This window comes from Odontesthes bonariensis, chromosome 13 (assembly GCF_027942865.1).
Source record: "Odontesthes bonariensis isolate fOdoBon6 chromosome 13, fOdoBon6.hap1, whole genome shotgun sequence".
Taxonomy (NCBI): Eukaryota; Metazoa; Chordata; class Actinopteri; order Atheriniformes; family Atherinopsidae; genus Odontesthes; species Odontesthes bonariensis.
This window is the reverse complement of record NC_134518.1, coordinates 14,958,868-14,978,437: the sequence shown is the minus strand read 5'-3', so window position 1 is coordinate 14,978,437 and position 19,570 is coordinate 14,958,868. Positions and strand designations below refer to the sequence as shown.

At 43.0% G+C, this 19,570-nt stretch overlaps 2 protein-coding genes across 5 annotated transcripts; one reads left to right on the top strand and one right to left on the bottom strand.

Annotated features, from left to right (window-relative positions):
• Positions 1 to 403: 403 nt before the first annotated feature.
• LOC142397608 (uncharacterized) lies at positions 404 to 9,769 on the bottom strand. The gene is made up of 2 exons (XM_075481099.1): positions 9,435 to 9,769; positions 404 to 9,041 (listed from the first exon to the last, which is right to left on the bottom strand). The coding sequence occupies exon 2, from the start codon at positions 8,965 to 8,967 to the stop codon at positions 910 to 912; it is 8,058 nt and encodes a 2,685-aa protein (XP_075337214.1). The 5' UTR covers positions 8,968 to 9,041; positions 9,435 to 9,769; the 3' UTR covers positions 404 to 909.
• A 2,994-nt stretch (positions 9,770 to 12,763) lies between these two features.
• rmnd5b (required for meiotic nuclear division 5 homolog B) lies at positions 12,764 to 18,765 on the top strand. Of its 4 annotated transcripts, none has more exons than XM_075481097.1 (10): positions 12,764 to 12,810; positions 14,307 to 14,469; positions 14,655 to 14,797; positions 14,875 to 15,012; positions 15,160 to 15,260; positions 15,483 to 15,649; positions 15,873 to 16,038; positions 16,265 to 16,367; positions 16,457 to 16,611; positions 16,819 to 18,765. In XM_075481097.1, exons 2-10 carry the CDS (start codon positions 14,331 to 14,333, stop codon positions 16,880 to 16,882), a joined length of 1,176 nt encoding a protein of 391 aa, XP_075337212.1. In that variant the 5' UTR covers positions 12,764 to 12,810; positions 14,307 to 14,330; the 3' UTR covers positions 16,883 to 18,765. The 4 variants fall into 4 exon arrangements, with proteins under 4 accessions (XP_075337212.1, XP_075337211.1, XP_075337213.1 ...); XM_075481096.1 differs by having other exon boundaries at positions 12,787 to 12,854; XM_075481098.1 differs by lacking the exon at positions 12,764 to 12,810 and adding an exon at positions 12,867 to 13,257.
• The last annotated feature ends 805 nt before the right edge of the window (positions 18,766 to 19,570 follow it).

Below are 19,570 nucleotides of genomic sequence, written 5' to 3'. Positions count from 1 at the left end.
TGTTGAATACTTGCATAGTATAGGATGAATACACTGATGTAGTGTGCCAAATTTGAGGAGTGGGGGCAGTGTCTGTGCACATACCCCAGTGTTACATTGTTGCCTCCAATAACAAGATCTCTCACTTGAATTATAATGCGATGGCAAAAAAATCCCAGATTTTTATCATATTCAGAGATATGAAATAATGTTTCTTTGAACAAAGTATATAATTCAATTTTCGGCACTTTCAAACGAAGCAACTGATTTCATTTATGAGTTGCCAAACAGCAGAAATACAGTACCGGTAATAATTTTTCACCAAAGGATCTTGCGTGACTATGTTAGCTCCAGTTTTACATGGCCCTAAGAAATGAGTAGAAATAAATGAATAGAATAAAATAAACAATCAAGGAAAAAGAAGGAAAGCATATTTATAACTTTATTGGCATTGTTGCATGGTGTTGCAGACACCATGTGCACAAACTCGCCCATCCAGTATCAGAGAAATACATTATTAAAATAAATATGAGGTTTTTTCAAAACAATATTTTCAAGTTTTTAGTTTGCTGAGAAAATACACACGGTTAAATCAGTAAACCTACAGATAGTGCCTGTGCATTACTGTAGATACACAGTATTGTGATTGTATCCTAGATAGAAAAAGTGATAGGTAATAGTCTTAAGAACACTTCATAAAAAATACCAGCTTGCTTGTATTTGCAATGCAGTTAACCTAAAAGAATCATTTCATCAAAGCAGCCCAGCACAGAAAATAGCAGCAGCAAATACACAACAACCAAAGAATTGCTGTCTTCAGTTGCAACGTTAAAACTCGAATAACATTACAGGCTACAATTAGTAACTCCCTTTATACACAGCGTATTTTAAACCCAACAGGCTCCAGGAAGGCGGCCTCCACTCTCTATTTCAGGACCTTTTCCCCCCTGTCGGGGGTAAGTTAGGAGGATGTTTGTGGTAATAATCAGGTGGGGTGGGATTTGGGCTTGCATTCATTCCTGTGGGGACGTAATACATACTCTCCAGGTAGCTGTGGTCCAAACTTGGATGATTTTGGTGCTCTGGCTTGGACCCCTGACCTGATGGATTCCTGTAGCTGACCCCAGGCCCACTTGGGTGTATTGCTGCTGCAGCAGAGGCCTCAGGATATCGGGGTGGCTGAGGCTGAGCCTGTGGGTGGGCTAAAGGAGGAGGAGCACAGGGCATGTACTGTGGAGCAGGGGCATACATGTTGGGGTTGTGGAGAGGTGGGAAGGGGGCTGCTGAAGGAGGATACAGGCCTGAATGTGACATTGCTTGCTGTGGGATGAGCACCTCCACATATTGGCCAGTCTCTGGGTCAAACAACATTTTCCTCAGTGGCTGTACAGGCACCTCAATATAAAAGTACTTCCCTGTTTCAGGATCCAGGAGCACTCTGCGTGGGGTCTGTCCGTAGCTACTTTCTGAGTACAGACTGGCGCTGTCCCCCCCATATTCAGACCCATAGGAAGGCCCCATGTTTTGGGGGCCACACATGTACTGAGGATCCATAGGGGGAAGACCAGGAGAGTGGCTGTGGCCAGGATCACTGTAAGGAGCCCCGGCAATGCTCGGTGGCTGCTGATGGGGAGATCTATGGATGGGAGGCCGTCGAGGGTCAATATGCTGGGTTGGCTGCAGTGGGCGGTCAGCAGGGCAGGCTTGCATGAGTGAGGGGTGGGTAGGACAGGGAGCAGACTGGTGGAGAGGCTGGTACATTGAGGGGGGCTGGTTTGGACCAAGAGGGCTGGATTTTGGAGATCCCGGTTGGTAACTCATTGGCTGAGGTTCTGGTCTGCACTGATGGGGGCGGAGAGGGGCCTGAGTCATGGAGTAAGGTAGTGCCTGACCCGGTGAATGAGGTGGGGCAGGTGGTGTGAGGTTATGGGGGCTGCGGTGATGGTGAGGAGGGACGGGAACAGAGTGAGAGGGGCAGCCAGCTGAGCAGGAGCAGGGAGGAGGGCGAGATGTGGGTTGATGCCGATTTTGCCTCACAGGAGTCAAATCTGGAAGTAAGAACGGACTGAAGCTCTCTCTTTCATCATAGCTTGGAGGGTCATCTGAAGCATAAAAATGCAGCTCATCTGTTCTTTGAGTGCGCTCACTGGAGAGAGATCTGTGAAAAGACTGATTTGTGTATCTCGGCACTTTTGATGTGGAAACAGTCGGTTGTTTTGCATTGTTTGAAGTAAAAGGCACAGCTTGCTCATGAGGATACGTTGCCCTGGGATACTGCATTTGGATGTCTTGATCTGTAAGAGCTGGCTGTCTGGCTCCAGCTGGGGTGGGTCCAGGGATATGATTTGGTTTTGTATCAGAAACCGGACCTGAAGCTGAAGTTTCACTCAAGCCTGTGGCTGATGATGTAGCTAAGGATGCAGGGTTTTGTGCATATGTGGAGCTCTGAGGAGAAGCAGCAGGCTGTTGCTGTTGTCCTCTATCACCAGATGCCTCTGTGTCAGATGCTGCTGCTGGCAGGTTTGAGAGACTGGACATGGTAGTTGCTGTTTTGTGAGGTGGAGGTTTGAGGCTGGACACTGTAGACACAGCCAGTTTTCTTGAATAGTTTGAAATTGATGCAGACTCACCAGAAATCTTCCTGTAGATTGTGGGTGAGCTCACTACAATTGTTTGAGGCCTCTCTTCACCTTGTGGTTTTCCAGTTGATGACATTGCTGATGCTCTCTGTGTTTCGCTTGGCACTACTTCTAAATCTGCAGGTTTAAATTTGCAGCTTGGTTTTGGAGGCACAGCTGGCTTTTGAGAATTTTTAGCTATAGATTTCACTTCGATAGTTTGAGGCCTGTGATTTCCCGTGGGGTCTGTTGGCATATCTTGTTTCATAGGTTCTTTAGACAGTGACTTGACCTCTATTGGCTGTGGATTGAATCTCCTTATTGCAGGGGACCTTGGGGGGAAAGTCGGATCTAGTCTTTTCACCGCTTCAAAATCTCCATTGTCTTTCTGTTTGGAGAGAAGCGGTGTTTGATCATGTGAATTCCTTTTTTGTTTTGCATTTTCTTTTCCCGGAGGCCTAATGCTAACTGCTTCATCCTCTTTGGGCTTTGTGAGGATGTCCGTGTTGTCAGTTGCTGCTGAGGGGCCTGAAGAGGTGGATGAAGAAGAGAGTATCCTCTCTGGGTGAGACTCAATTAAACCTCCATCTGAAGTAGGAGTGGTCTGAAGGGGGATCTCCAGAGAGTTCACATGCTTACGGGGAACTCCTTTACCTGCAGCTATGTTCTGGGTATTGGCCACCACTGCTCCAATGTCAGCTTGGTAGCCTTTCTCCTTTAGAAGCATGGAAACTGAGTGGCCACTACCAGGGGCTTTGCCTGGGGTAGTGGGCCCAGGTGAAAGTGAAGCAGGAACTGGAGCTTGGATCGGGACAGGAATGGCCTCCGGGGCTGAGGTTGCAGACATGTTAGTTTTGTTTGGTCTTTCTCTTATTAGCACCACAGCAGTGGACACCTCTCTTTCCTTACTGGGCTGTTTAGGGAGGCCTCCGAGCATGGGGGGTTTTCTTTCTGTTCTAGTCACAACAGGTTTGTCTTCACCATCTGGCACTTTGTGAATTTCTGTCATGATCTCTTTTGTTTCTGCTGAAATGTTTGTATCATGCTCGCAAAGCTCCTGAGTTGCTGTGTTTCCAGTTGTGTGATCTGATGTGTTTGCTTTCAAGGACTGGGATTCCATGTTCCCCTCTGTGACAGACTTAAAAGAGGCTTGGGGTTTGTCACCCAAGTCTTTCCGAATGGTTGACATTTTATTTTTGTCATCTTTCCAGCAAACAGCCTTGTATTCTATTTGCATTGGCTGTGAACCGAACGGTAAACTTCCTTTGCTCTTAGTTGGTAGAGACATGGTTAGCATCTTTGAATCTTGTGCCTCCTCTTTCTGTTCCTCTTTCCTCTCTGTCCAGAGCTCTTCTTCTCTTTCCAATCTCTCCTCTTTCCTCCTTATCTCCTGCATCACATCTGTCGCCTCCTTTGCTGTGGGCTCATCCCTCTTTTCCTTATTTAAACCGTCCAGCCTTTCTTCATTTACATTTGATGGCACTACAGCACAAGCTGCCTTGAAGGAAAGATTATATGTATTTTTAACAAGCCGCCTCACATCTCTAACTTTGTGAATTGGGGCCTTAACTCTATCATTCTCATATCCTTCTTCCTCTGTTTTTTCATTTGTGTCGTTGCCAGTCTTTGCCTCCTTTTCTCTTTCAGATACATCTGGTGAAAAAGCCCCAGGTTTGCTTTCTGCCTCGGGCGTAAGACAGACATTGAGAGAGGCTTTCTTTTTCTCTGTGGCTTTGAGTGTAATCTCTTGCGTTTTGGACTTGTAGGCACCCTGGTCACCTTGCAGCAGTTGTTTGTGGTCCTCTGTGTTTTCACATTCCTGGTCTCTGTTTGTCACTCTGGCCTGTGTGTTGCTGGCTTCGTTGGCAGAAGGAGACGTGGTATTTGCTGACTCACCACCCTCCCTTTTGTGTGTTTTACTATGCTGTAATCCAGTTCTGGAGTATTTACTATCAAATGGCACTTTTATTTCTGATTTCATCTCCGATTTTAAAGATGTTGCACTCCTGCTTTGAGAGTCAGCCTCGTCACTGTCAGTTTGGGAAAATGTAACACTTCTGATGCTGCTGGATGAGCTTGGCCTGTTACCAGTTCTTATTCCAAGGCTTTTTGGTGATTTGGCTTCATCCTTTGTGCCTGGCTCCCCTCTCATAGGAAGACCCTCAGATGAAACACTGTAATCTGACTTAAGACTTGAACTTAGATTATAAGAGTCAGGTTTTAGGGACTCTTTAAGTGGTACCACCATTTTCTCTGTTGGTGGGCTCCCTCCTTCACCTGCTTGCTCATCGGGTTGTCTGTCAACACCTTGCATCTTCTTGGACAGCACACTCTTGATGAGGAATGAAGCCATCTTTGTTTTAGAGCAGGTTTCATCCACAGAAGCAGATTTTTGGAGTTTGGACAGTCTTTCATTTTGTTTATTGGACTCAGGGCTGCATTCAGAAGGGTGACATTCTTGCATTGCTGCTGGTGTGCTGTGTTGCCTCACAAAGGTCCCTCTTGGGTGACTCTCTTGAGAGGGGCTTTCCACCATCACAGGTAGCCCAGGACTGCTATTTTCACTACTCTCACCCTGCTTCCCTTCATCATTATTCTTTCTTTTCAGCTGGATCTGTCTCTTCGGCACTCCTTTTCTCACCTTCCTGAAGTCTTCTCTTTCCAAGGCCACATCGATACATTCAAAGCTGCCCAACTCATAACGTCTAGATGGATCAAGGCCATCTGAGTAGTATATAGATGGTTGCTGAAAGGAGACTTCATCATGGTCAAGCTTTGGTGCGGAACCCCTGAAGTCAGCATAGGCCAGCCAGGCCGCATTGATCCCAGCTGGGCTCTCCTGGGGGGATGGTTGAGAAATGTTTGTAGACGAGCGATGGCTGGAGTTGTACATATCAAGGTAATCTACTTCAGGGCTTGACAGGCTGCGGAAAGCCAGGTCTGTAAACCACTTCACCTCATTGTCTGTTTCATCAAGTTCACTTCCCATGCTGGAGCTGGAACTCTGACAGGGCCTGTTTGCGGCACCACGTCCAGGAGCGCTCCTTTTGTTTTGGGTTGCAGGTTGTTTAAGTCGTCTGCTGGTACTTCCACCTCTGTTGTCTTGTTGAGAAGCCCGTTTAAGCACACTCTGTTGTTGCTGTAGCTGTCGTGTCGCTAGCAAACTGTCGGAATAGGAATGCGCTGCTGGCAGTCCCTGATGGGTCTCTCTGTCTGTGGGAGCTGCACTGCAACTCGCAGGTCCTTTTCTATTCCTGGCACTGAATGACAGCTCAACCTGTTCCCCTCTGTAACTGGCGACCCCCTGCCACCCCTCCCCTCTTTCAGGAGCCTGCTCCTCCCTCTCCCTCTCTCTCTCTCTCTCCAGCTCCCTTTGCCTCTCCATACCTACATCTTTTTTCTGCTCTAGTGGAATTTCCCTCTCCATCTCCAGTTGCCTTCCTGGCTTGACCTGGTGGGGCTGGCTATTATTGTCAACGGGGTCGACATTGGGGCTTTCCCTATTTGTCACAGCTTTCTTTAAATTACCACTTTGTGAGGATGCTAAAACTTGAGATGGACTACGGCTTCTGTTCTGCCACTGTCTGTATGGCTTCTCAGGGGCTATGATGTGGACAGGTGTAAACCTAGTGAGTGGCGGAGATGGAGTCTGCCTTCTGTTTTTATGTTGGGACATGCCCTCTGTTAATGTGTCTCTGTTTTCACGTTTAACTTTGGTTAATGGCTGTCTTCTAGAGTTTTCAGGTGTGCAAGTTGATGTTGGTGAAGAAATACTGCTGCCAGAAGCCAGGGAGTAAGAAGTGGACTGAGGATGGATATTTTCCTGTGTTTGCACAGGTTGCTTCGATGTAGCCCTGTGGACAGGTGAAATGTTTGGACTCTTGTGCTCATGGGCTATAAGATAAGGGGAGGGGGACTTGATTTCACCTGGGAAATTAGTATACGTGTCTTCTCCCTGAAGTAAGAGGGAGTGAACGCCCTCTTTTTCCTCAGTGAAGGAAGTTTCACTTGATTTATCCTGAAGGTATTCTTCCTTTAAAGTTTCTTCTCTCTCTGCGGCTTGTTGTGTCACTGAGCTGTCTAAACCTTTATCAGATAAGACAGATATAGGTGAATGATCTGCCTCCGCTGATGGATAGCTTTGGAGTTTCGCAACAACTGGTTTCTCTCTGCTTTGTGATTCCAGTGCTGGTGACACACTGACTTCTGCTAGATGTGTGGGGGACTGTGTTTCTGTGATATCGCCGGAAAAGGAATCGACTTCAACCACAGGTGTGTCTCTGACAGAAGAATTAGGTGGTGTATACAGAGGGTTAAATTCTGTGGAGAGAGTTACTGGAGAAAGTTGGTACCTCTGCCCAGGAATTGAAGAAACGGGCGATGGATCTCTACTCCTGTGCAAAGGTGAAGGACTTTGATGCTCGTCAGATGAGGGGGTTTGATATCTTGGTTCGGGTGAGGGGGTGAGGTTAATAGTCTGAGGTGAAAGTGTTTGGTACCTGGGTTGAGGCAACAGAGTTGTTTCAAACTGTGGACTAGAACTTGGGAAGCCTGATATGTGAGGTGAGTCTCGTTGGGTTTCAGTGGACTCTGCAACACTGCTTGTTATACAGTCTCTGCTTGCTTCAGAGGACATAAGTGTTCTGTCTGGCTCTGGGGTGGAGAGACAAGTGAGTTCAGGAAATGGGGGACTGTCCCTGTCCTCGGGCTGAACAACAGAGTAAGAAATTCCTGTAATATGAGGGGAGGAGGTGAAGCTTCTTGGTGAGGCAGAATCAAAGTGTGGCTCTAGGAGAGGAGAGGCTGATGCCGTCTTCACTTTTGGGGATTGCTCTTTTCTGCTGACCTCAGGTGAGGATGCTATAATCCTGATTTCAGGTGAAGGAGAAGTATATCGTTGATCAGTGGGAAAGCTGTCGCCCCTCTCTCCAGGTGATGGAGATAAACTATAATTAATCACAGGCGAAGATGGCTGGGTTTTGATTTCATTTAATGTTAAACTGTTTCTTATCTCAGTTGAGGGGTCAGGAGAGGGGCTTCTTGTCCCAGTGTTTGCTGGAGATACAGGACTGAGTAAGACAGGGGAGGCACTTGTGCTTGTTAATCCAGGTGAAACAGCACTCTCCACAGGCTCAGGAGACGTTGCTATTGAAATGACAGGAGAGGGGGGTGTGTATCGAGGGCCAGGTGTAGAAAAAGTACTATGTGGTTCAGATGATAACCTTGTATCTTGGCTCTCAGGAGTAGTTGTGGTGTCTCTTCGTGCAGACAAGGGATCTGAAATCAGTACAGGGGTGTGAGCACAATCTTTAATGTCAGGTGTGGAGCCTCTGCTTAAGAGATCAGGCAGGGAGACTCTCCCACTTAGCTCAATGAAAGGAGATGTTGCTCGGGGATGAGGGGAAGGGGAACTGTGTCTAAGCTCAGAGGAGACCACTGTTTCTCCTGGTTGAAATTCACCACTGGGTGAAGGTAAAGGAGATGAAAGGATGCTTCTAGATTCAAAGGTTGATTCTGTGAAATTGTGAGAAAAATGTGCAAGCTCAGGTGATGGACTGCTGTTTTGATTTAAGTGACTTGCTCTTGGATCAAGCAAGTCCTTTGGAAGGGTGGGACTTGGACTTAAAGACTGATTTGAGGGGCTGCTGCCTCTGTCTTTTATTGAAGGAGTTATTCTACTTGGTTCAGTTTCTGAATTTGTTTGTTTTGGATCAGATGACGATGATAAAAATTTATTTTCAGCTGAGGAGGAAGACAAGGATGACAGTCTTCCCTCTGGTTCGAGGGTATTGAGGCTGTTACGTCCAGGAGAGGGTGTCCTCTCACCACTGGTGAGAGCTTCTGATGATGGGGTAATTTTGTCGAGTAGAAGTACTGGTGATTTGTTTTTTGATTCTAAATTTGGGGTACTGTCTTCACAAACTTGTGGATGTTCTGAACTTAGTCCCTCACCCTCCGATCGCCTTCTCTCTGAAGACTCGTTTTGCTGTGCAGGGCTGTGACCCCTTTCTTTTGAATCTTCAAATCCCTCCTCTCCCTCACTGGACCCCTGTGCAGTGTGGTAGGAACCAAATGAATCGTTCAAATCATCCACAGGGGGTGATACAGCAGCTGTGCTTTCTACCACTCTCTGGGAAAGGACAAAGGCGCCTGCGGCAGGGCTGCTTGAGAGGGAGTGCGATTCACAGTCGTCTCCAAAAATGTCACACAGGCAGGTGGTCTCAGAAATGGCGCTGCGTTGAGTAGGGACGTTGATAATGTCGTAGATTTCAACGTGGTTAGGGGTGCCGTCTCGATGGCACAAGGAAAAGGTGCGGGGCGCGCTGCGCAGGAAGGAGTAGCTGTCCCCTTGGAGAGTCCAGCTGTCCATTGCTAGTCCACAAGCTCCAAATTTTTAATGTGGCCAGTCCAGGCTGATTCTGTCGTCTGCTCTTGGCTCTGTTCCTGCGGTAGAAATAAGACATAGTCACCTGGAGGGTGTGTAGCTCATTCATTGATATCAACAGTACTAAAGCATTTGATAAATATCACTGAGCGGTAAAAAGTTTATTAATTTCAGTCTTGCATTGTCCTTCTTTTATTAGCTTTTAAACATCAAATGTTATATGAACACTTACAGCTACAACATCTCAATCACTATTCTTTAAAATGCTGCAGCAGACAGCTTGAAATAATAAAAAAAGAAGACATACAAACATTAGCTGTAACTTGACTGCAAATCTTAGGTTACATGCCAGACATTCAGAAATCCTACATGTGCTTACAAGCTCAATATTGCACTGAGACATCAAGAATTCTTTGTGCAAGAAGAGAAACACAAAATGTCTGCAACTGTACCTTTGGCCACGATGACGCTTTCTCAATGGCATTGAATTCCTTAGTGTTGCAGTATCTGCCCCTCATCCAATCAACAGTCTCTTAAATCCGCAAAAGACTACAAGCTGAAAAGACCCTGTTCTAATGCCGTATCCAAGAGTGAGCAGCTCTGCAAAGCCAAGTCTGCCAGTGCCACACTAACTGGACAACGTCAGGATGGCAAACGCACTGCCATGTGTCAGACTTGAATAGAAAAAGCAAAGAGAGGGATCTCACTCAGACACATTACATCCCTTAATACTCTCATCTCTATTTCTACCCCGCCCCCCTCTGAGTTGGCATCAGGGAAAGCACTTACTGCATGTAGCCTGGATTTTTTTTTCTTCTTCTGCAGACTGTGCGTTGGTTGGGCATTGGCTTATCTGCGAGAGCTCGAGTGGGGTATCTTACAGGGGGTGGGTGGGTTTATAGTTAGAAGCAGGTGCTGATCAGGCCAGGATGGACGAGTGCGCCTGGAATCTGACACTTACAGCCATCTCAGTCACAGGGCTTCTCTATATATAGACCCATATTATCAGGGCCAGATAGACGTAGCTTTAGCATTTTGCCTGGGCGCGCTGGTGGGAATAGAAAGGGTGAATACTAAGTTCAAAGAACAGCACACACATTGTCCACTTGGCTGCAGCATGTGAGGTTGTACTTAACATTGAGAGTGTAGTTGAACTACACTTGCTTGCACTTTTCTATGTGGGCATTATGTGTAAATGCTAAGGTGTGGCTGGAGAACAGGTCAAAGGTTAACACTGACCAAATGACCTTAACAGCTCAAATGAAATCCCGTACACTGCACAGTTTGCAAAACTTGCATGATAAAATATATAATATATATATTGTATGATATATATATATATTATATATATATATATATATATATATATATTATATATAATTACGTTATTTTCACAATAAAAATCCAATAGTGCTACAATAGCAGGGAATTCTGACCTATGCTGAGGCCGAGAACACATGTTTGATAGTATAAAGTTCAGATAAGCCCTATGGACCTATCCTAATACCTCATGTGATTACCAGTCATTCTCAGTCATTAAGTCATACAGGGAAAACCAGTGGAAAATGTCTGTGTACAAAAGGCTTTGATCGTCTCAACTCTGAAAGGTTAACAAGCTATAAAGCAATTTAATACACATACATCTACTTTTCTGTTTAAAAGTGACATTGAAACAAACACTTCAAGTGAGTACCGTCCATGATATCAGTGGGGTTTTTGTATACTCAACACAATACTATATCTTTATCTTTTTAACAGCATCAATTCTTTATAATCCATCATTGTTTACAGAATGGTGTTTAAAAAGTTAGTTCAAAACTGTCATGTGACTTAAATCATAGGAAAAGATAGATCACATGATAGCCCTGGAGTTCATTTAGGAAACTGCCATAGAATATGTTTTGCAACTATGCACATATATTGCTCATGTGTATATGTAAAACATGGGCTTTTCCAACAATAAAGTTTTCAAAAAGCTGACCAGTGTGACTTTCCTCCTACCATTAGTGTCCTTGTGTGCTGGGTATGAGACTGTTTGAACTTAAGTGTACAGAAGTGCTGATAAATTTGAGCCTCTGTGGTTAAGTCAGCACAGCAGACTGGAGGAGGACTCAGTGGGAAAGAATGATGAGCACCTCAGCAATGGGGTGCTTTGGTCTACATCACTGTTAGATTATTCACACCAGCCTGCACAAGTCCAAAGACCTCACCCACTATCGCCCTCACACAAATAAGCTCCACATAAAACAATATGCAGCATGGACAGCTAATTGCAGGGAAACTACAATAAGCTTAAAAAAGGTATCATTACTGAGAGGTAGATGTTCAGGGTCCACATGCTTGCTGTTAAAGACTGTCTGCTACAAGGCTTCTGTACGTGTGAAGATAAACACGACTTACTTATGAATATTTATCAGAGCTACTGTTTCTTGTTGGGGCTCCATCTGAAGGATCCAGTCTCGTGAAAGTTTTTGTCTTTTAAGTTCCAGCATATTTGACAGTAAAAATAGAAAGATCACATTTCAAATATATATTTTTGTGTTGATCTAGTTACTCCTCCTTTAAACTATTTGCCTTTATCCCATGCGTACTCCACCGCATTTAAAATTATTTAAAAGGATTATCTAAAAGCATTGCACTTATTTTACCTCAACAATTTTACTCCAATGCATAGAATTGACTCCACAAGGTACTTAAAGATTGAAGGCTCTTTTTTTTTTTAGATATTATATAGTGCACAAGATACAATGCTTTTGTTACAGAAAAAACTTACCAATAATTATATAAACTAGTTTAATTTACCTTTAACAGCTACTGCGTTATATGCTGATACATCTGTATGTGCACCCTACTGAAGTTACTGTAGCAGATTACAAGGAAGTGGTGGTGGAAAATGCATGAAATGGCATCACTAAAGTAACAAGTGTTGTAAAATACATATGGAAGTAAAAGTCCTACGATGAATGTGTAACTTAAACAAAAGTTGGTATATTTTATTATAAACTCTACTCAAAGATAGAGCCTCTTCAACCACTATTGTGACATTAAACTTGCTTCTGCAGGTCAAACAGGTCATTGAAATGGTTCAAAAAGTTGTAATGTGAAAGATGAAAGGTTAACTCATCAAACATGTCACAAAGGTGAGATTCTGAAATCACAGGGGATCAACTATCTGTTGAAAAAACGAGTAATTGATAAGCAATTCTTTCTCATTCGTCGATATGAAAGTCGTGTTTTACACATCATGACATTACCACAGCCCTTGTTTCGTTCAGGTAACAGCGCAAACGTAAAACAACTGTTGAGAGGAATAGCAGCTAATATATTTTTCTTTTACAAGGAAAACGATTTTTAAAATAGAATTAATAAATTAATTTTCGATCAAAGAATTTCAGATTGACTTTTTATGAATAGTTGCATACTCAGAAAAGGGCTGGATAACGTGACTTTTAACCTCATTTACATAGAATTCTTCATTTGTAAAGGACAAACTACCTGGGGCTTTATGATAAATGTAGTAGTAAAATTCAGATAATGTTGGTAATAAAATGTAGTCTACAATATGCTCCTCTTAAATGTAAAAAGGAAGTCGGGTATACAGTATCAACAACTGATAACAAGTGCTAGAAACCTTTTTTCTCTTTTTTCCTAATTCAGTGGAATACATGTAAAATACAACATGCAACCTCCGTAAGAAATTATGTGAATCATGTGGAAAACTTAAGGTAGATTAAGTGTATGACTTTTATTTTTCAAGTGTCCAGTTAGCGCAGCATGCGACACAGGAAGTTCCGCATTACGACTGCTGGCGAAGTGTTGCCATAACAGGCAAGTGGCTAACGCTAATGTTTGCTAACTAATTAGCAGGATAGGTGAGTGTTTTAAGAAAAAGATATCCGTCAGATTTAGTGGACCGGCGATAGGTGCTTAAACCGTTGGAATAATGCGAAATGATGAAGACGTGTGGGTTGTCATTCCCTCTACAAATAGTTTGGGCCTTACCAGTCAGCAGCAGGCTAACATCTACTAGCTAACTAGCATCTAGCGTTGAGGGGCTTTTGTAGCCTGAAAGCGACGGTGATACCGTTTGTTTATGTTAGCTATGCAGCACTTAATTGTCTAAATTACCGCACTGAATCAAAATACCCGGTTTGCCATCTGTGGCATTTTAATATGTATAATTCTTAGAGAATATTGACTAATTGTAAAACGTGATATTGCCGTGTTGAAATTGTAATAACCGATTGGAGCCTTAATGTTTGTTAGCTCTTTACGGTAGGTGGACATTTTCTGTACCCCGCTTCTTACGATTGGTGAGTTACAGCAACGATACAGTTATTAACTATGTTTAATCTGTTCAAATTATAAAGTTATTACGTTTCCCGACAGACCAGGAGTCTAATGAAAATCACCTCTGAATGTTACATAGTGATGTGATTTCACCCTCTTATGGTTGAGACAGGGGTAAACACTAGGCCGCAGGAAACACTGTGTGTCTCCATTTAGGATTGATCAGGCCCTGCTTGTTGTTAGCAGTACTACACTAGGCCAAACTTTTAATCAGGGCCGCATTAACTTGTTTAAAGACAGAAAAGGAGAAAAGCTGAAAAAAAAGAAGAAAACGTCTACCTCTTGTTAGAGGTCCCTTAACGCACGATAGTATCCCAAATAGTGGGGCTTAGTTTTACAGTGAGAAATCAATGTCATGTTAAATCTCATAGAAACAAGGTTGGTGACATTAAAATCAAACTTTCCAGTCTTTTTCAGTAGGGATGCCCTTTCAGATTTGCATTAGTTTCTATCATGCTAAATTTGCAGCATCATTTGTGCCATACGATCTACTTACTGCACATTTGAACTTAAACAGAAAACCAAAATGTCACAAGTATTATCAGTCTGAAGTCATCCAGTTGAATGTTTTTATTGTCTGTCATTCCGTCATGATTTAGAGATTCTTCTCAAATTTCTATTATGTATATGAGGGCTGGTTGATTATGGCAGAAAAAAGATCAGTACCTTTTAATTGTGATATTCCTTGAACATTATCAAAGAATTAAAGGAATTTGGTACACTGTATTTGTAGCATGAAAAAGTATTAATTTTATTGAGTGTCATTGTTTTATCTTTATTCTTTTGTTATTAAAGTTTAAAGTCAAACTAATCATAATTGAATATCAAATTTGATTAAATACACAGCTCTAAAGTCTTATATTTGTTAATAATTAATCTTTGATGTAGATCATAGTTTGTCAGAGCAATAGAATATCATTTAATAACCCCCCCCCTCTCTGTTAATCTGTTTCTTCCGTCTCTCTTTAATCTAGGTTTTGTGTGTCCCTATCTGCACCATGGAACAGTGTGCATGTGTTGAGCGGGAGCTGGAGAAAGTGCTCCATCGCTTTGTAATGTACGGCCACCAATCTGAGGAAAGGCTAGACGAGCTCCTGCGCAGTGTCTGTGAGATACGAGGGCAGCTAGTTACTTTTGGTAAGAAAAATCCATATTCTAAAGGCTGCTGAGCCCTATAGATGTGAAATGTGTTTGAGCCAGGGGAACTGAATTACATCAGTAAATGAAATGTGACTTTGATATGTTTATTCAGTGCTTTAACCTAACTTTTACTGCACACACGACTGAATGCTGTTCTCCTTTTTCCCTTTTCTGCCTAACAGGAGTACAAGATGCAGACTTATCCGTCCTGTCCCAGACTATGGCACAGTGTTGTAAGAATATCAAAGAAACGGTGCAGATGCTTGCTTCACGACATAAAGACATTCATGGCAGTGTGTCAAAAGTCGGCAAAGCCATTGACAGGGTAAGGGCGGACGGCAGCGATCTGAACGTTTCAGTAATGGCATACATAGGCTTCACCTCTTGCATACTCCCCTGTAGAATTTTGATGCAGAAATCAGTGCTGTGGTGGCCGAGACGGTGTGGGACATCCAGGAGAGACAGAAACACTTGAGTGAGACCATTGTGGAGCACCTCTACAGGCAAGGGATGCTCAGCGTAGCAGAGGACCTATGTCAGGTAAGGGATCCTTTTAACCAAATGTTGCTTGAACGACTTTGAGATTGATAACATTATAGATAGTAAACTGACAGATGCAAACTTATGGTGCTAAAATGGAGTGCATTTAAGCGCTTTCCAAGCTATCTGCCATTGATTGTTTTTCAGGAGTCTGGTGTAGTTATTGACATGAGTATGAAGCAGCCTTTCCTGGAACTGAACAGGATCCTTGAGGCGCTGAGGATGCAGGACCTGGGTCCGGCATTAGAGTATGTCATCTGTTTAAATGCGCATTGTTTCCTGATATTACCTGTTTATAATCAGCCCAAGTATTTGTTTTAAAAAGAGACTTAAGGATTCTTCTGAGTTTGAACACAACTGAATCAGTTTATCATCAGACTGGCAATACTTTGGTCATGTTTATAGTGCTCAGTCTTGGCACCTTTACGTACAATAATTGACTGTACTTGCTCTTTTCTGTACATCCTTAGATGGGCCGTTACTAATCGCCAGCGTCTTCTGGACCTGAACAGCAGTTTAGAGTTCAAGTTGCACCGCTTGTACTTCATAAGTCTGCTTAGTGGAGGAATCGGTAACCAAATGGAGGCCCTGCAGTATGCCAGGCACTTCCAGCCCTTCGCCTCTCAGCACCAGAGAGGTCTGTCGTATAAAGTCACGCTGATGCTGTCACACAGATACTTGAGTTGTGTTTGAAAGTTTTAATTACAATTTGAAAATAAAGAGAGAAGAAGAGTCCATTTGATCAAAGCTGTAGAATCTGTTCATTTGAGTGAATGAAAGCGTCTTTAAGGAAAATAAATGAGCTCTCATAACTAATATAAGATTGCTTGTTCTGGTTAATTTCCATTATCTAATTGCAGATATCCAGATATTGATGGGCAGCCTGGTGTATTTGCGTCATGGCATCAACAACTCGCCGTATCGGAGCCTGTTGGAGACAAATCAGTGGGCTGAGATCTGCAACATCTTTACTAGGGATGCCTGTGCTTTGCTGGGCCTCTCTGTGGAGTCTCCACTAAGTGTCAGGTCAGAGAAACACGGACAGGAAACCGCTCTTTATCTCTGGTTTCCTTTTAAAGTATCATTTAAAAAAAATTTTTTTTTTAACCAACTTTGAGACTGGAACTGAAATGTTTCATTTGATTCCTTCAGGTTGACATATAAGCTGCGTTATCACCAGTATGTGCTCCTATTAAACCCTGTGTGTCTGAAATATTTATTTATTTATGATGTATTGTTTGTATTGTTTCAGCTTTGCATCAGGATGCATGGCCTTGCCAGTGCTGATGAACATCAAACAGGTGATCGAGCAGAGGCAGTGCAGTGGAGTCTGGACACACAAAGATGAACTGCCTGTGAGTCTTTCTGCAGTTTTCACACAGCATTTGTCACTCTTCATTTTGTCTGAGCCTGCAGTTAATTCATTTTCTGTTTGTACATTCAGATTGAAATTGACCTCGGGAAGAAGTGCTGGTACCACTCCGTGTTCGCCTGCCCGATCCTTCGGCAGCAGACCTCAGAGAGCAATCCTCCCATGAAGCTCATCTGCGGCCATGTCATCTCCAGAGATGCTCTCAACAAACTCACTAACGCCGGGAAGTAAGTCAGCAAAACGGCACTTTGAGTTATTTGTAATAGTAGCATCAAACACAAACGTTTCGTTGCCCATGTGATTTTCTTAGCTAAAATTTGGAGCAGCGTAAACTCACCTTTAAAAACAAACAAACATATGTAGTCAGCCATTCAATAATGATCTTGTCTTTAGTCTCTTCTCTCCCATCTTATTACTGCTCTCATGGTTTTCAGGTTGAAATGCCCGTACTGCCCCATGGAGCAGAATCCGTCACATGCAAAGCAGATCTACTTTTGATACCACACTCTCCTCATCAAAGATGAAGTTACCTGGAGCTGTTTACATTTCCAGGACCCTTTCCTCTGTCCCTGGCCTCTTGGCCTGTTATTGTAAGCATTAAGGTTTTATCCCAGTGCTCCTCTGGACAGCCTTGGCCATCCTGTAACCCACCTCAGACCCTCCAACTTTACATAATTTACAGAGTCCAGCAAAGACGGTCCAATGACAGCCCGTAGTAAGGATGAAGAGTCTGTCAGAACATCTTCACGAAGGTGCGGCTCTGAAAAAGGATCATTCATCGACAACTCATTTGCAAATGCCTGCGGAGTTTTAGGCTTATCTTTTTAAAGTATGTAACACTTTCTAGTGTTTGTTTTCTCTGCTTTTTTTTGACTGTTTGAGTTGGATGGCTGCTTCTCTTTTTTTTTTTTTTCCTTTGAACAGAAGCAGTTGAATGATTCTGAATGAGTTTAGAGTTTGAGTAAATGGGTAAATAGATTGTCTTGATTCTGCTTTCAGAATGGGAATGATAACCTCTGTTACGCACGATAAAACCCACAGAGTAGAAAACTGCATTGAAGGCTTACTATTGGCGGGCAAAGGGAAGTGGAAGTGTGGGCGTGTATCTTGATTTTTGAACCCTCGATTGTGACCCATTTCTCCACCATGTTGTAATAAAAGCCTCACGTAGCTTGAAAGTCGCATTCGTTAATCAGTGGTGGAAAAGCTTTGTTTTTCTGTGACTGACTGCACCAGCAATATTTTTCCCTTTTATTATAGAAGCCATTTGTCTTGTTCAATGTATGTATTTAACACATATGACAAAAAGCAAACACACAAAAAAATGAATATATATATATATATACATATTTATATATATACTACTGTGAAATGTGTTCTGTTCCAATTTTTTTTTTCATCAAAACCACCTCATGTAAATTAGGAAAGCTCAAAACAGGAAAAGTGTAATTGACTCCACTGCATAATGATTCAAATCACTTGTGCCGTGGCGTCAGTCTGTGTACAGTAGGCTAGCACGCCATGTGGTTTGAAGATGCAAATTGGTGTGGTAGCCTTATAGTGAGACTTGCAGTGGCTGTGGGCTTGTGACTAAGCTTTACGTATTGTGGACGGGAAAGTCTTCTGATCATTGTGGCTGTTGTTTCTTATATACTTAAAGATGCCTCTGCAGTGTGACGTGAGCTTTTATTTGAGGTTAAGTCAGGTTAGCAACAATAAAATCCACTCATTTGCTCAGGGTTCATGATAACAGTTCATGCCACACTTTGCATTTAGTCTTTAAGCTGTACATTTATATAGGGAGTCTTGAACAAATGTTACACATACTTCACTATGAAGGCTGATATTTGCGGGAGTTGCTGAAGATTGTATATATATTTTCCAATTTTTATTGTCGGCTTAGATTTGGAAAAAGTGCAGGCAGACGGATGCATAGAGTGTCGATGGTCAGTACTTCTAGTGGAAGCTCCCAGTGTCCTCTTGGAAACGGTGATGTCACCTCACCGTTTGGGTGAGGCAAGTTTCTTCGACAAGCACTGCACCAGCACGTCTCACCTTGACGACGCAACTTCACACTCAGTTCTGAGTCAATTCAAGATGAGCGCTTTATCTCGGTTTCAGACTGAATGCGTTAAACTACCTATTCTTTTTGGAAGTTCACTGAGCTTCCTCTCCTCTCTCTTGGGTTGACAATCATTCATTGCTTCTTTGAGTGTCGCTTCAGGTAGAGTGCTAGCACCTTGTACTCCTCTCCTTTTCATTTCACTGATTGTTTGCATTTCCTGCTTTTGTGAGTTATGCAACTTATACTGTAAATATTTATCCCCTTAACATGTTTCATATACCTTGCAACTGATATTAAAATAAAAATTTATACTCCAGTGAGTTTCGCGGGCTTGCTCTGGCATTTGGCGGTGGGGTTCTGTTGCAGTGAGATGCTGTTGGTTCCCTCTCTGATGACCACTTGGGGGCACTGGTGCTTCATCTTTGACCTGCCTCACTAAACTAAATGGCCTCGAGGTCTGAAATCTCAGACTTTAATTGTGGGTTTTCAGAAGCAGGGACCATTTTTAACTGTAAATGATTCACTAACATTTAAGGCATCACGTTAATTCTTCAGATAAAGAGCACTGATGGAATTCAGTGCTGCAACACTCCCACAGAGTGAGAACATGCACGATAAGAGTCTTTTCTCATCCCACTTCACTAAATCACTCAGCCTCTCTGGAGCTGTGCAGTTATATTAAGCCCCAGTTTATATAATGTTTTAAATGCCAAGGAAAGGTCTGTGTGAGTCAGCTGAGCTCATATCTACTCAGATTATGACCCTGCATAACAGATAAACCTGCATTATGAACTTGAATATGCTTTCCTCTTTTTGTACTATTTTCATGCTTCCTCCTTTGTGTTTTTTTTTCACGCACAGCAGATTTGGCTTTTATAAAACAAAAAGTCCAGCGTTCAAACTTAATTCCTGCCGAGATTTCCTTGGTGTGAAGTTCTAGCTCGTAGTTTTGATGGTTTCCACAGAAGTGCTGTTTGCTTTCTTTTGGTGAGCAAACAAGGATCCTCCTATGTTTTCCCTCTGAGCTGACCCTCCACCTCTCTTCTGTCTGTACAGACAGAAATTGAAGGTATGTGAGGGCTGAGCGGGGAGAGACGTGGGGAAATGCTGAGATAAGGATC

What these genes read in the sequence shown, in the direction of transcription:
- rmnd5b (XM_075481097.1), top strand. Translation starts at nt 14,331, where the DNA reads ATGGAACAGTGTGCATGTGTTGAGCGGGAGCTGGAGAAAGTGCTCCAT. An exon ending in GAGTCTCCACTAAGTGTCAG is followed by an intron (nt 16,039 to 16,264) that starts GTCAGAGAAACA and finishes GTATTGTTTCAG; the next exon opens with CTTTGCATCAGGATGCATGG. An exon ending in CACACAAAGATGAACTGCCT is followed by an intron (nt 16,368 to 16,456) that starts GTGAGTCTTTCT and finishes TTGTACATTCAG; the next exon opens with ATTGAAATTGACCTCGGGAA.
- LOC142397608 (XM_075481099.1), bottom strand. Translation starts at nt 8,967, where the DNA reads ATGGACAGCTGGACTCTCCAAGGGGACAGCTACTCCTTCCTGCGCAGC.